Source organism: Stigmatopora argus, chromosome 10 (assembly GCF_051989625.1).
Source record: "Stigmatopora argus isolate UIUO_Sarg chromosome 10, RoL_Sarg_1.0, whole genome shotgun sequence".
NCBI lineage: Eukaryota > Metazoa > Chordata > Actinopteri > Syngnathiformes > Syngnathidae > Stigmatopora > Stigmatopora argus.
The window spans coordinates 659,383-671,779 of NC_135396.1; the positions used below are offsets into that span (position 1 = coordinate 659,383).

Sequence of the window (12,397 nt, forward strand, 5' to 3'; positions counted from 1 at the left end):
TGGTGGTAGTAGTAGTACTACTACTACTACTACTACCACCATGACTACATCACTACTACTACTACTACTACTACTACTACTACTACTACTACTACTACTACTACTACTACTACTACTACTAAGTAGTAGTAGTAGTGGTAGTGATTGTGTTATACATCCACTAGTTGGAGCTGTAGTAGTAATAGTAGTTTAGTTTAGTTAAATTCATAATTTTTAAGGTTTATACTCGAGGTATGAATAGATTTTTAAGAAAAAAAATTTGATTGATCGCACTCTCTTCCTATACTTAATCACAAATGATCACCAGAACGGATCAATCTCTGATTTTCTTGTTCCACTGGTGAAAGACGACCGCCGGCCGTTTCCCGTTGGAACCGTTTATTGAAAAAGAAGCCTGGCTGCCAACCCTCCCAAAATGATTGATTTGACCGTTCCACCCTCTAATTATTTTGCCTGAAATCAAAATGGCATTGGACCGGAGCGACCTGTTTTTTTCTTCTTCTTTTTTTTGTAACGGTGCAATTTCATGCGTAATTTATTGCCGTTTGTTTGATTGTGCAACATTCTCATGCTTGGACGGCTACGAAAATAGAACACGGTCCCGTTTGGAGTTTATTTGCGGGCAAACGTCAGCCGGGGCGGGCAGAGTTTTTGTTTAGTTATTTATTTATTTATTTTTCCCAGGCCGTCCGTCTCTTTCCACTCGGCAATTAGAACGCGGCCGTAAACATCAAAATGGCCGTAAATCTTTCCTCCGTTGGCGCCGTCGGCGCGGCCAACCAACGGCACGCCATTTGATGGGGAACGCGCTGTCCGTCAAGTTGAAGAACTCTTTGAAGAACGCTGACTCGGGACGGGAAGAAATGCTTAGCGAGGGTCCCCCAGCCGCTTCCACCCATTGTGGCTCATTCCTACGCCACGTCATTAATGAGAATTTTAATTAAACACGTTTTTTCCCCAACAAGGACACTGACAAACTGGAAATTTGGGAGTTGTGCGATCAAGTTGTGTGACGACTGCACTTGGCTCTATTCCCTATTGGTTCTTTCGCTCACTGCCGTCAAAATGAGCAAACCAGGAACCTTAAAATGCCCTAAAACCACCAGGAAGTCACCTTGAAATGCCCCAAAACTAACAGGAAGTCACCTGGAAGCAAGGGCACCACCAAACTGGAAATTTGTGAGTTGGGTGACTACTGCACTTGGCTCTATTCCGTATTCCACATGTGTCAAAGTGGCGGCCCGGGGGCCAAATCTGGCCCGCCGCCTCATTTTGTGTGGCCCGGGAAAGTAAATCATGAGTGCCGACTTTCTGTTTTAGGATCAAATTAAAATGAAGAGTATAGATGTATATTACATTTCCTGATTTTCCCCCTTTTTAAATCAATAATTGTAATTTTTAATCCATTTTTTCTGTGTTTTTAGTTCAAAAATCATTTTGTAAAATCTAAAAATATATATAAAAAAAGCTAACATAAACAGTGTTTTAGATCTATAAAAAACGGAATATTCAGGGCTTTTAATCCAGTTCTTTTAATCCATTTATAAATAAAAAAATCTAAATATTATATCTAAAATGGTCCTACCCACATAAAATCGAGTTGACGTTAATGCGGCCCGCGTACCAACCCGAGTCCAAAATGGCACATCCAATGGCAGCCCATGAGCTTGAAATGCTCCAAAACCAACAGGAAGTGACCTGGAAATGGCCCAAAACCAGCAGGAACCGACAAACCAAGAAAAAGTCCCTCAAAATGATCCAAAATCTACCAGCGGTGACCTTTAAGCACCCTAAAATGACCTGTCAGTCAGGCAAAATGAACTCATGGCCTGCTATTGACAACGATAGACGTCCAAATCACTTGCTCCATTTGAGTGGCCTTTTGGGGTTCCAGTCTTGTCAAAAACTGCAAAGTTTGGCCGCGGCTGGACTCCAAATCTCCCAACGACCCTTCTGGGATCGTCTCGAAAGGCCGGCGCGAGGCCGTCGCGTCCGTCGGCGCGTCCGACGCGGGCGCGTGACCTCACGACCGCCTGTTTTGGACATTTACTCGCAATGCGTCCCCAGAAACGGCGCCAGGTGTTTTTCCAATCCACCCCGGCTTGTTTTCTCTTCAACCCCGGTCGGTCCTCGTTCGATCGGATCATCTTCGGCTCGCTCTCGCCGAGCGTCCGACGACGGGGCGCGCTCGCTAGGCCTCGCAAGGGTGCCGGAGCCGGCCGGGCTTTGACGTCCTTTTGTTTTGCCACCTGGCGGAAAGGTTGTTTTTCGCAATTGGCCACGCGAAGAGCTGAACTTTGCTCGCTTGAGGTCCACCGCTCTTATCCGTGAGCCTTAATCCTTCTTTTTTCAGTTGGAATGGAACATTTGGCTAAAGTCAATACGGAGCCGGGGTTTAGGGGGGCCCTGGTAAAGGGGGCGCAGGTTATGGAATCACAGGAATGAAAAAAAAGCTATTATATGTCATTGACTTTTAGTCATTGAACAAAAAAAACATTTTTTTGTCATTATCTGTTGTTTCCATTTCAATGTGAAGAATAAAATTAAAAGATGAAGTGGATTGAACGTCCCCTAAATTTAGTTGGCGCTCCTGGCGGACATTTTGACGACGTTTCGCCACTTGTTGAAGCGCACGTCATTTTAACGGACATCTGGACAAGGCTCGGCCAATCTGGAATTGATTTTTTTCTTATTTTCTTTTTTTTTTTTTTTGTTTCCCCCCGCCAAGTCACGCGAGGACGCGGCGATCCGAACGTGGACTGTTTTCCTTCCGTAATTAGAAAGTGTTTAAATGAGCGTGACTGCGTAGCGTTCCCGAAGAAGAAGAAGAAGAAGCTCTTTTGTGGGAGGGGGGGGGGGAGGGGGGGGGGTGACGGGGAGCCCACGAAACAACAACAGCACCCCCAAAAAAAAGTCGGCTTTGAATGAATTAGTGTCTCTCACGCGATAGGTTGGAGAGCTCCGCCTTTTTTTTGCTTTTGGGTCCAATCATTGATTGGTCTGGACCAGCAAAAACATCAACAAATACTACAGCTAAGGAGTTATTAAACATTCCCAGATGAAAACTAATGGACTAAATGCCCTTCCAAAATCCAACATATGTACATCCCACCATTACTTTTTTTCCCTTGTAGTCATGCTATATATCAGGGGTGGGGAACCTTTTTGAAAGAGAGAGCCATAAACAATTCCTATTTTCAAATGTTATTCCTTGAGAGCCATACTCACCATTTAAAAGTCAAAATACATGAAAATGTGCCAATTTTTAAGTCATTTTACCACTTTTAAAGTACAAAAAGTCTTTGAATTCTGAACATTGTTACGCTTTTGCTAATCAATGAATATCAATGAGTATCAATGAGAGAATAGATGCAGAAGACTAATGACAAAAAAATCAATGCCACAGTGCTGACGTGACGTTCCTATTGGTGCATTCGGGACTCGGCTCTCTCAACACCGCTTTCCATATTTTAGCTCAGAGCCATATGCAACCATCAAAAGAGCTACTTGTGGCTCCCGAGCCATAGGTTCCCTACCCCTGCTATATGTAGTCGACTAAAATCCGGGCTTTTCTTTGGGTTTGACTCACTTTGAGAATCTGCCGATCCCATACCCAAGAAATGTATTAAATAAGGGGGCGGGGACAACGATATCTAAACGTAAACATTTGCCCTTCCCATTAGAATAACATTATAATCATATAAAATTTCAAGATGGCAGAAAAAAAATCACCAATGTCTTTTTTTCATTTGTGTAGCACCAAAATTAGCTTCTAAACAAAGTATTTGTCTAAAAACTTAGACCGGAAAAATGGTAATATAGTCATATAGCAATATTTCTTTATATTGACACTATTGAAACAAATCCACACAAGTGAAAAAAACGGGATTGGTGATTTTTTTCTTCTTCATCGAAATCACCGTTTTTATATGATTATAATGTTGCAAAATGTCTTTAGATAGGGTGGACAGAAAAGACACCATCCATTTCCTGGGCAGATTTTCCAATCTGGCAACCGTGCCGCGTCTTCAGCTCTTTGGGTAATTTAGCGTGTCCAGCAGGAGGTGTCCTTCCGTCCTTGTCGCTTCAGAAGTCGTGCCAGGATATCGTCGTGACCACCGGCGCAAGCGGCTTTCCCAAAGCGCCAAAACCGCCTGCCCGCCCACTCGACCCATTTTTGTTTATTTTTTCCGTAGGCCACACTTCCCCTCCTTACCTTTCCCTCTTAACGATCGGCGTGTTCTCGGGCCGGTCCATCGGACGGCGCTCCTAATTGCTCACGTGGGCTCCGGCGCCCTTTCCAGCCGTCACTCCAATCGGATCGGACCGCCCGGACTTCCCGTTCATTAGCCGCTGGTGGCTATCGGCCCCGAATACCGCCGTTAAAAATCCGGGGAAAATACGCCAAGTGGCGGATTTTCCGACTTGGCCACATGGCGGCTCGGATTGCGCCAAATATGTTTGAGTTTGATTTATTTCATCCAGGGACAATCCATATGAATGAAAATAATATGTAAGATTCTAATTTCCATCTTTAGTCTCTTGGGCAGGTTGACGTTAAAAATGCAAGATCAAATCGAGACAGCAATTTTAGCCAGTTTATAGCCTAGCAACAATAATACAAAGATGAAAGGGGCTTCCATCCCGCTGTGTGGAGTTCGCATGTTCTGCCCGGGCTTGTGTGGGTTTTCTCCGGGTGCTCTGGTTTCCTCCCGCATCCCAAAAACACACATGCTAGGCTAGCTGGCTAACAGGCTAAATTTAGACTGTACATTGGCCCTAGCTCTGTGATTGGTTGTCCTTTGTCCGCTGGCCTAGCCACCGATTTAGGGTGGGGCTCGTCGTTAGCCGGGATAGGCTCCAGCACCCCCTGCGACCCGTGTGAGGATAAGCGGTTCAGAAAATGGATCAATTTAATTTCTTTTTGTATTCATTTGCGCCTATATTTTTATTTTCTAAGCCTTATCTCTCATTTTCATATGCATGTTCATTTTTCACTTGTATTTTTTTGCATTTAAAAAAAACTCATCTTATTTCAGTATTCTTATCAGTTTTATTTCTTTATTTTTCATTTTTCTTGGCCCCTTTTTTTTGCAAAGAACTCGAAAGAACTTTGGCAAAGGAGTTCCAAACCCTGAACTGACTTTCAAGCATGTCTCATTTCTTTTTTCTACTTTTCTACTTTCCTACTTTCTCCCATAAATATCAACGTTTTTATGTGCAACATGTGGACGAAGCGGAGAGAACAAAAAGATTCAGACGGGGGCGGCGGCGGCCAAAATTGGAAAACCTTCACAGAGATTGATGAATATGAAAAGGTCTATTATTAGAGCCAGAGCACCCGCCATCTTTTTTTGGGTTTTCTCCCAGGTGAAAGGGCTTGGACGTCTATGCCCGCCTGTCATTGGCCAGCCCCGCCTTATCTTATCTTATCCTATCCTACCCTACCTTACTCAAGGACCCACGTTTTGTCCTCAGGTGCTGGCGAGGGACGCGGACGGCGGCTCTTTTGGCTCCATCAGCTACTCGCTGAGCTCTAACAAGAGCGTCGGCGGCGGCGGTGTCACCTCCCACTTCACCATCGACAAAGAAACCGGGCTCATCTGCACCGACGCCACGCTGGACCGCGACGGAGGCCACGCCTCCTACGACTTGACCGTCACCGCCGTGGACGGGGTGAGTGAGCGCCACTGACAAAAAAAACACACCAACGCCCCGTTTCTTCAAGTTTCCGTCGATCGCGGCGACCGGTCGTCAGTGGATTTCCGTCTCAAAATTCTTAAGACAACACGTACCGCGACCGGCGTGTTAAAGCGATTAGACCAACTGTCAGGCGCTAATGTTTTGTCAGCTTGAACGGCAGCCTCCCTGCTTTTTGCCACCTGCTCCCGGCGAATAAAATGGCCGCATTGTACGCGGCCGAGGAGACCAATCGGCCCCGCGGGAGGGAGGCTGTCCGTCTGAAACCGGGAAATTTTCACCTGGCTCCATTGTTCCCTCTAAGCTGCGCGCGTGCGCAATTGCGCACTACTCTCGTCTTCTATGCGCACAGAAAATCATATGGAGCGCACAAAATAAAATCCTTTTTAAAAAAAAAAATTATAAAACAAATTTAGCTGTGAGGCCGACGCGCAAACCACTCATCCGCCGGGCCGCCCATTCATAGATATTAATCATTACATTTTATTATGACTAAATCATTTATGTGTAGTAGACATGTGATACTGGTGTATGCCCATAGCGACCAATGATGATGTTGCTCACACCGGTCGGTACTCAGTGTGCTCAGGGAGGTTGTCTTTCTGCCCAGACAAACAAAAAATTAGAGGGAACATTGCCTGGCTCCATTTCCGCGTTTGAGAGGGCTTTTGATTTGTCGGCAGGGTGGGCTGAGCGCGTCGGCCCAGGTGAAGGTGGATGTCCTGGACGTGAACGATAACAGACCCGCCTTCTACCCGCTGAGCTACGCCGTCAGCCTCAGCTCGCAGAGCGCCCCCGGGACCTCGGTGGTGCGGGTGTTCGCCCACGACGCCGACGCCGGAGACAACGGCAGGGTGACCTACCAGACCCTGCCCGGGGGGTCTTCCCCTTACTTCACGCTCAACAAAGACACAGGTGGGCGGGCCCGAGCGCCAAGACGTCGGCTTCCCGATGGATTTTAAACAATGTATTTGGAAACGAACGAGTCTGTCGGATCGCTCTGCGCAGGAGTGATCTCGCTGTCTCGGCCCGTCCACGGCAAGGCCGACTCGGTCATCCAGTTGGCGATCTCGGCCCGGGACGGCGGAGGTCTGAGCGCCCCGGCGAACGCCCAGGTCAACATCAGCGTGGCGGCGGGCGCGGTGGCGCCCCCGGTCTTCCAGCGGGCGCAGTACCACTTTGCGGTTTCCGAGGACGTTTTGCAGGGGACCGTGGTGGGCGGCGTCCTGGCCAAGACCCAGACAGGTACGGTACAAGTTCGCTAAAGCAGCTTCTGAGCGCTGACCCAAATGGTACTCGGTCGTTTAGTCGCCGGTCTTTTGGTCGCCTGGAAGGTTATTGATAATTACCATTTAAATTGTTGCTCAAATTCCCTAAATACAAACTGTGAATGCCTATTTAGTCATCCTTAATGCCCTATTAATTATTAGGCTAAAGAAAAGCTCCAAATTTCCCAGACTTTTATTGTGTTTTGTTGGAGAACTTGTTAAGACCCTGACTGAACTGACATAGCTTCTTAAAGGGACAGCGCATGTACATACAAACTCTTCTACACTCACACTTGGGCTCAGTGAAACTGCTCATGGCCATTGTGGGCTTTTATTCATGCGTAGACCGTCTTGTTTTACCTTGTTTTGGTCGCCGGTCTTTTGGTCGACCGTTGTTGCGGTCCGGGCGACCAAAAGACCGGCGACCAAACAACCACACACGGACCCAAATACAGTTATCCCTCGAGTATCGCGGTTTCACTACATCACTGATTTTTTTAATGGTTTATGATTTTTGTTGTTGTTGTAAATTGACAAATGGCGCGCTTGGTCGACGGTAACTTGTGGGTTTTGTGTTTCTCCTGGGCCAGGCCCCCCCGGAGACCTGGTTTACGCCATCAGCTCCGGGGACCCCGCGGGCTACTTCACGGTGGACCCGGACACGGGGGTGCTGCGGACCCGCCTCTCCCTGGACCACGAAGCCCAACCCACGCTGGACCTGGAAGTGCAAGTCCGTGCTGGGAACCCGCCGGCGTTCGGCCGGACCCGGGTGCGCGTGGCGGTGGACGACGTCAACGACAACCCGCCCGTCTTCCTCCCCTCGTCCTCCGAGTCCCTGATGCTCCCGGAGCGGACGGAGGCGGGCGCGGTGGTGTACCGCGTCCGGGCCGAGGACGCCGACTCGGGCGCCAACGGGCGGCTCTCCTTCGACCTGTCCGCCCCCAGCGGCGTCCGGGGGGCTTTCGGCGTGGAGCGCCACAGCGGCGAGATCCGACTGCTGACCGCCCTGGACTACGAGAGCGCCCCGCGCCACGATCTGCGGGTGATCGCCCGAGACGGCGGCGCGCCTCAGCTCAGCGCCACCTTCACGCTGGTGGTCCACGTCCAAGCGGAGAACCAGCAGGGACCCATGTTCGATACCCTGAGCTACAGGGTGGAGCTGAAGGAAGGGACGCCGATCGGCACCCGCTTCCTGCGGGTGCGAGCCCTGGACGTGGAGACCACGGGCGCCCTTTCGTACGGCCTGCGAGCGGACGGTGACGCGGCCGCCTTCGGCGTTGCCCCCGACAGCGGCTGGCTCTTCGTCAAGAGCGCCCTGGACCGAGAGCTGAAGGACATGTACCTGCTGACCGTGCTGGCCGGCGCCGGGGACAACGACGGAGGGCCCAAAAAGAGCGGCAGCGCCACCGTCAGGATCTCGGTCACGGACGAGAACGACAACGCCCCCCGGCTGGCGCGGGAGCGGATCTTCGCCGCCGTCGGGGAGAACGCGCCGGCCGGGACGGGCTTCGGCCGCGTGCCGGCCGCCGACCGCGACGCCGGCGCCAACGGGCGGCTGACCTTCCGCCTGCTGCGCTCGGATCGGAACTTCCGGATCCATCCGCAAACAGGTGACGCCTCCTCGCCGGTTGTACTGGGCCGTTTGGTTGCCGGTCTTTTGGTCACCCGGAAGGTTATTGATAATTACCATTTAAATCGTTGCTCAAATTCCCTAAATACAAACTGCAAATTATTAAATTTATATTTAAATTATTATTAGGCTAAAGAAAAGCTCCAAATTTGCCGTACTTTTATTGTGTTTTGTCTACGGTCTTTTGGTCGCCCGGTGTTTGGGTCCGGGCGACCAAAAGACCGTGACCAAAAGTCCGGCGACCAAAAAACGGCGACCAAAAGACGGCGACCAAAAGACCGGCGACCAAAAGACCGGCAACCAAACGACCGCACACGCTCGCCGGTTGTCGGGATGCCGGGAGGAAACCGGAGCACCCGAAGAAAAGCCAACAACGACGTTCTCTTCCAGGCGAGTTGAGCACCGGAGCGGCTCTGGACCGGGAACGCCAGTCCAGCTACCAGCTGGCCGTGGTGGTCCAGGACGGAGGTTCTCCGCCACGCAGCGCCACCGGTACCGTCTTCGTCAGCGTGCTGGACGACAACGACAACGCGCCGGCATTCGTCCACGGCCGGGCGGGCAATAAACTCATCTTCCAGGTGACGGCCGCCGCGAGAGGACATGACGTTTGGCGCTCGTTATTCCGGCGGAAGTGGGTTTTGAAAACGGATTTGTGCGTGGCGGACGGACAGGTGGCGGAGGGTCGGTCCGCTGGGGCGCTGCTGGGCACGGTGCAGGCCAAAGACCCCGACCAGGGCGAGAACGGCACCGTGGTCTACTCTTTGTCAGGTACGTTCAAAATGTGCGGACGCTTGCCGACGGGCTTCCGTCAAACGTGACACTTTGTTTTTTTGACTAAAAGAAGAAAACAGTCAATATATTTAGTTTTTCATCTCATTTTCTGAACCGCTTTATCCTCATGAGGGTCACGGGGGGTGCTGGAGTCTATCCCAGCTGACTCCGGGCCAGAAGTGGGGGACACCTTGAATCGGTGGCCGGCCAATCGCAGGGCGCAATGAAAATGTAAATTTGAGATGACTTTAAAGCAGGGGTCGGGAACCTTTTTGACAGAGAGAGCCATAAACAATTCATATTTTCTAATGTGATTTCTTGAGAGCCATTCTCAGAATTGAAAAGTAAAAATACATGAAAATGTGTGATTTTTTGGGATAATTTCACTATAATTTCACCACTTTTAAAGTACAAAAAGTCTGAATTATTTTGACAACATTCTTATGGTGATGATATCATGTATGTAGAATAGTAATAAAAAACAAAATTATGATTAAAGTGGTGCTAGAGGTAGTGTCAAGGCCACAGTGCGTTCACCAGTGATTTCCATATTTGACCTCACAGGTTAGTGGAGAGCCATATGCACCCATGGAAAGAGCCACATATGGCTCCCGAGCCACAGGTTCCCTACACCTGCTTTAAACTATAGAAGTAAAAAATGTAATATTTCTTTTTAAAAAAAGAGTAAATATCCCTGTATAATAATCTGCATTTGAATTTCAGCATACACATTAAATGGACACATGATTTACTTTTGGGGTGCTTTCCTGCCTCAGGGCCTGGACAAAGCTTTCAAAACGTTGACTTTACGGAGAAACTTTGGGCTCTGTTGGATGACGACCCTTTTGGGGCCCCTTGTCTTCTAGGTCCCAGGGCCGAGCGCTTCTTCCTGAACCCCAACACGGGCGAGCTGCGCTCGTCGTCGGCGCTCATCCAGTCGGAACGCGCCGAGTACGCCTTGACGGTGACGGCTAGCGACCGGGGACTACCGCCTCGCAGCGCCTCCTGCTCCCTCGCCGTCCAGGTTGGGCACCACCGGGCACACTTTTCCTCATAACTCCGACCGACGGGCCCTGGAACTTGAACCCTACCTAACTAGCTCTCTCCCACTTTTTTGACGGCAGGTCCTCGGCACCGGCGGTCCGTCTCGGGGGCATAAGTCGCCGTCCGTGGCCTTGAACTCGCTGGAGGAGGCGGAGCCGGGTTCGCTGCTGGGCTCCGTCCGCCTGGGCGAGGGCCGGGCCACCTACGCGGTGGTGGGCGGCACGGACCGGGACGGGACCCTGGCGGTGGACCGCTCCACCGGAGACGTCTACCTGGCCGGTCCGCTGGACTACGAGCGGCAGGCGCGCTACGCGCTGACCGTCCGCGTGGACGACTTCTCCCGGGAGCCGCCCGTCAGCACGCTGGTCCACCTGGACGTGGACGTGGACGACAGCAACGACCACGCGCCCGAGTTTCCCGAGGACCCCGTCGCCGTGGTGGTCTCGGAGAGCGCCCGGCCGGGTAGCCGACTCTTCGTGTTCCGGGCGGCCGACGGCGACCACGCCGGCGGCCCCAACGGTCGGCTGACCTACTCGCTGGAGCGCCAGTTCCCCCCGGCGCCCGGACTGCTGTCGCTGGACCACGCCACGGGGGTCCTGACGCTGGAGGGGGAGCTGGACCACGAGGAGCGGCCCGTCCTGACCCTGGTGGTGGCAGCCACCGACTCGGCGCCGGACCCCGCCGCCAGGAAGCGGGCGTCGATCACGGCCAGGATCTACGTGACGGACGAGAACGACAACGCGCCGGCGTTCGCCTCGCCGGCGGCGGCCAGTGTGACGGAGGACCGCCCCCCGGGCTCGGTGGCCCTCTACGTGGTGGCCGGCGACGCCGACAAGGGGGAGAACGGCCGGGTGACCTATCGGATGGCCGAGGGGAACACGGACGGGACCTTCGCCCTGGACCCCGACACCGGTAAGTCCCCGTGGGGCCGTCGATGAAATATGAGTGAACTTTGTTGCCAAAATCAACGAGAAATGCGTCACCGTTAAAAAAAGGGAGCAGCATTCAAAAAAGGAAGCGTCATTTTTCATTCAAAAAGTCAAATCGAAACGTCAACGTTTCATTAGTTTCTTTAAAAAAAGTGTTTTTTGGACTCGAAATCCAACTGAAAATTACGAACTAATCACCCGCCGGGCCGCCTTGAGTTTTATTTAAAAAATATAAAATTCTAAAGCAAAAAAAAATATATTTTTTATTTTTTTTCAAATGAAAACATTGTAAATCATCTTGATATACATATCTATAATTGTTTGTTTGTGTCAGTGTGCCCTGCAATTGACTAACAGCCCATTCAGCTCCATTTTGACGCAGGTCAATTTGGGTGCTACGACGCCAAGGGGAATTGAACCTAATTCCTTTTCCCCGTAAAGTTGGGTCTCCTCTAAGAAAAGGCAAGTTGAAAAGATGGACGGGCGGCAAGTACCGTGGTCAAAGTTGGAGCGCCCAATTCTTTTTGCAGCGCCGACCTTCCTTACACGTCAAAAAAGAACGAAAAGAAAAGATCCCTTCCTTCCTTCCTTCCTTCCTTTCCTTGCTGTCTTTTTGGATTTCCACCACCTGCTGCGAATTCCATTCCAGCGACCCGCACGCGTCCGCCCGTCCACCTGTTGGCGTCATTTCACGGCCTCCTTTTTGAAGAATTGAAAGCACCTTTCAAATTCCCCAATTCCCCCACAGGCTGTATATCTATCTGCTCACCTTTGAACGGCAAAAAAGAAAGGCGGGCGGGCGGGCGGCCTGCTCCCGCCGCCCTTTTTGCGCCCCCGAGCCGCTTCCCTTGATCGCGCGGTAACAAGGAAGGGGCAAACTTTTGCGATTCCCCGCAAAACGTGGAAAGGCATTTGCAATTCTTGAGTCACCTTTTTTCACGGTGGATTTTTCCCCCTCTCTGTTGGAGTCGAGACTTTTGGACTGCTATTCTGAAAAATATCATTGGATTGGCTCAGGGGTGTCAAATTGACTTTAGTTGCCGGGCGGAGTTTGA

At 50.9% G+C, this 12,397-nt stretch overlaps 1 protein-coding gene across 1 annotated transcript in view; it reads left to right on the forward strand.

Moving 5' to 3' along the window:
- The window catches only part of LOC144083068 (protocadherin-16-like), a 49,180-nt gene that overhangs the window by 26,507 nt on the left and 10,276 nt on the right, over positions 1-12,397 (forward strand). The window contains exons 2-9 of the mRNA XM_077610543.1: positions 5,479-5,676; positions 6,384-6,615; positions 6,709-6,945; positions 7,559-8,578; positions 8,989-9,176; positions 9,270-9,366; positions 10,236-10,393; positions 10,494-11,325. Coding sequence (XP_077466669.1) covers positions 5,479-5,676; positions 6,384-6,615; positions 6,709-6,945; positions 7,559-8,578; positions 8,989-9,176; positions 9,270-9,366; positions 10,236-10,393; positions 10,494-11,325 — 2,962 coding nt within the window. The remainder of the gene's footprint in view (positions 1-5,478; positions 5,677-6,383; positions 6,616-6,708; positions 6,946-7,558; positions 8,579-8,988; positions 9,177-9,269; positions 9,367-10,235; positions 10,394-10,493; positions 11,326-12,397) is intronic.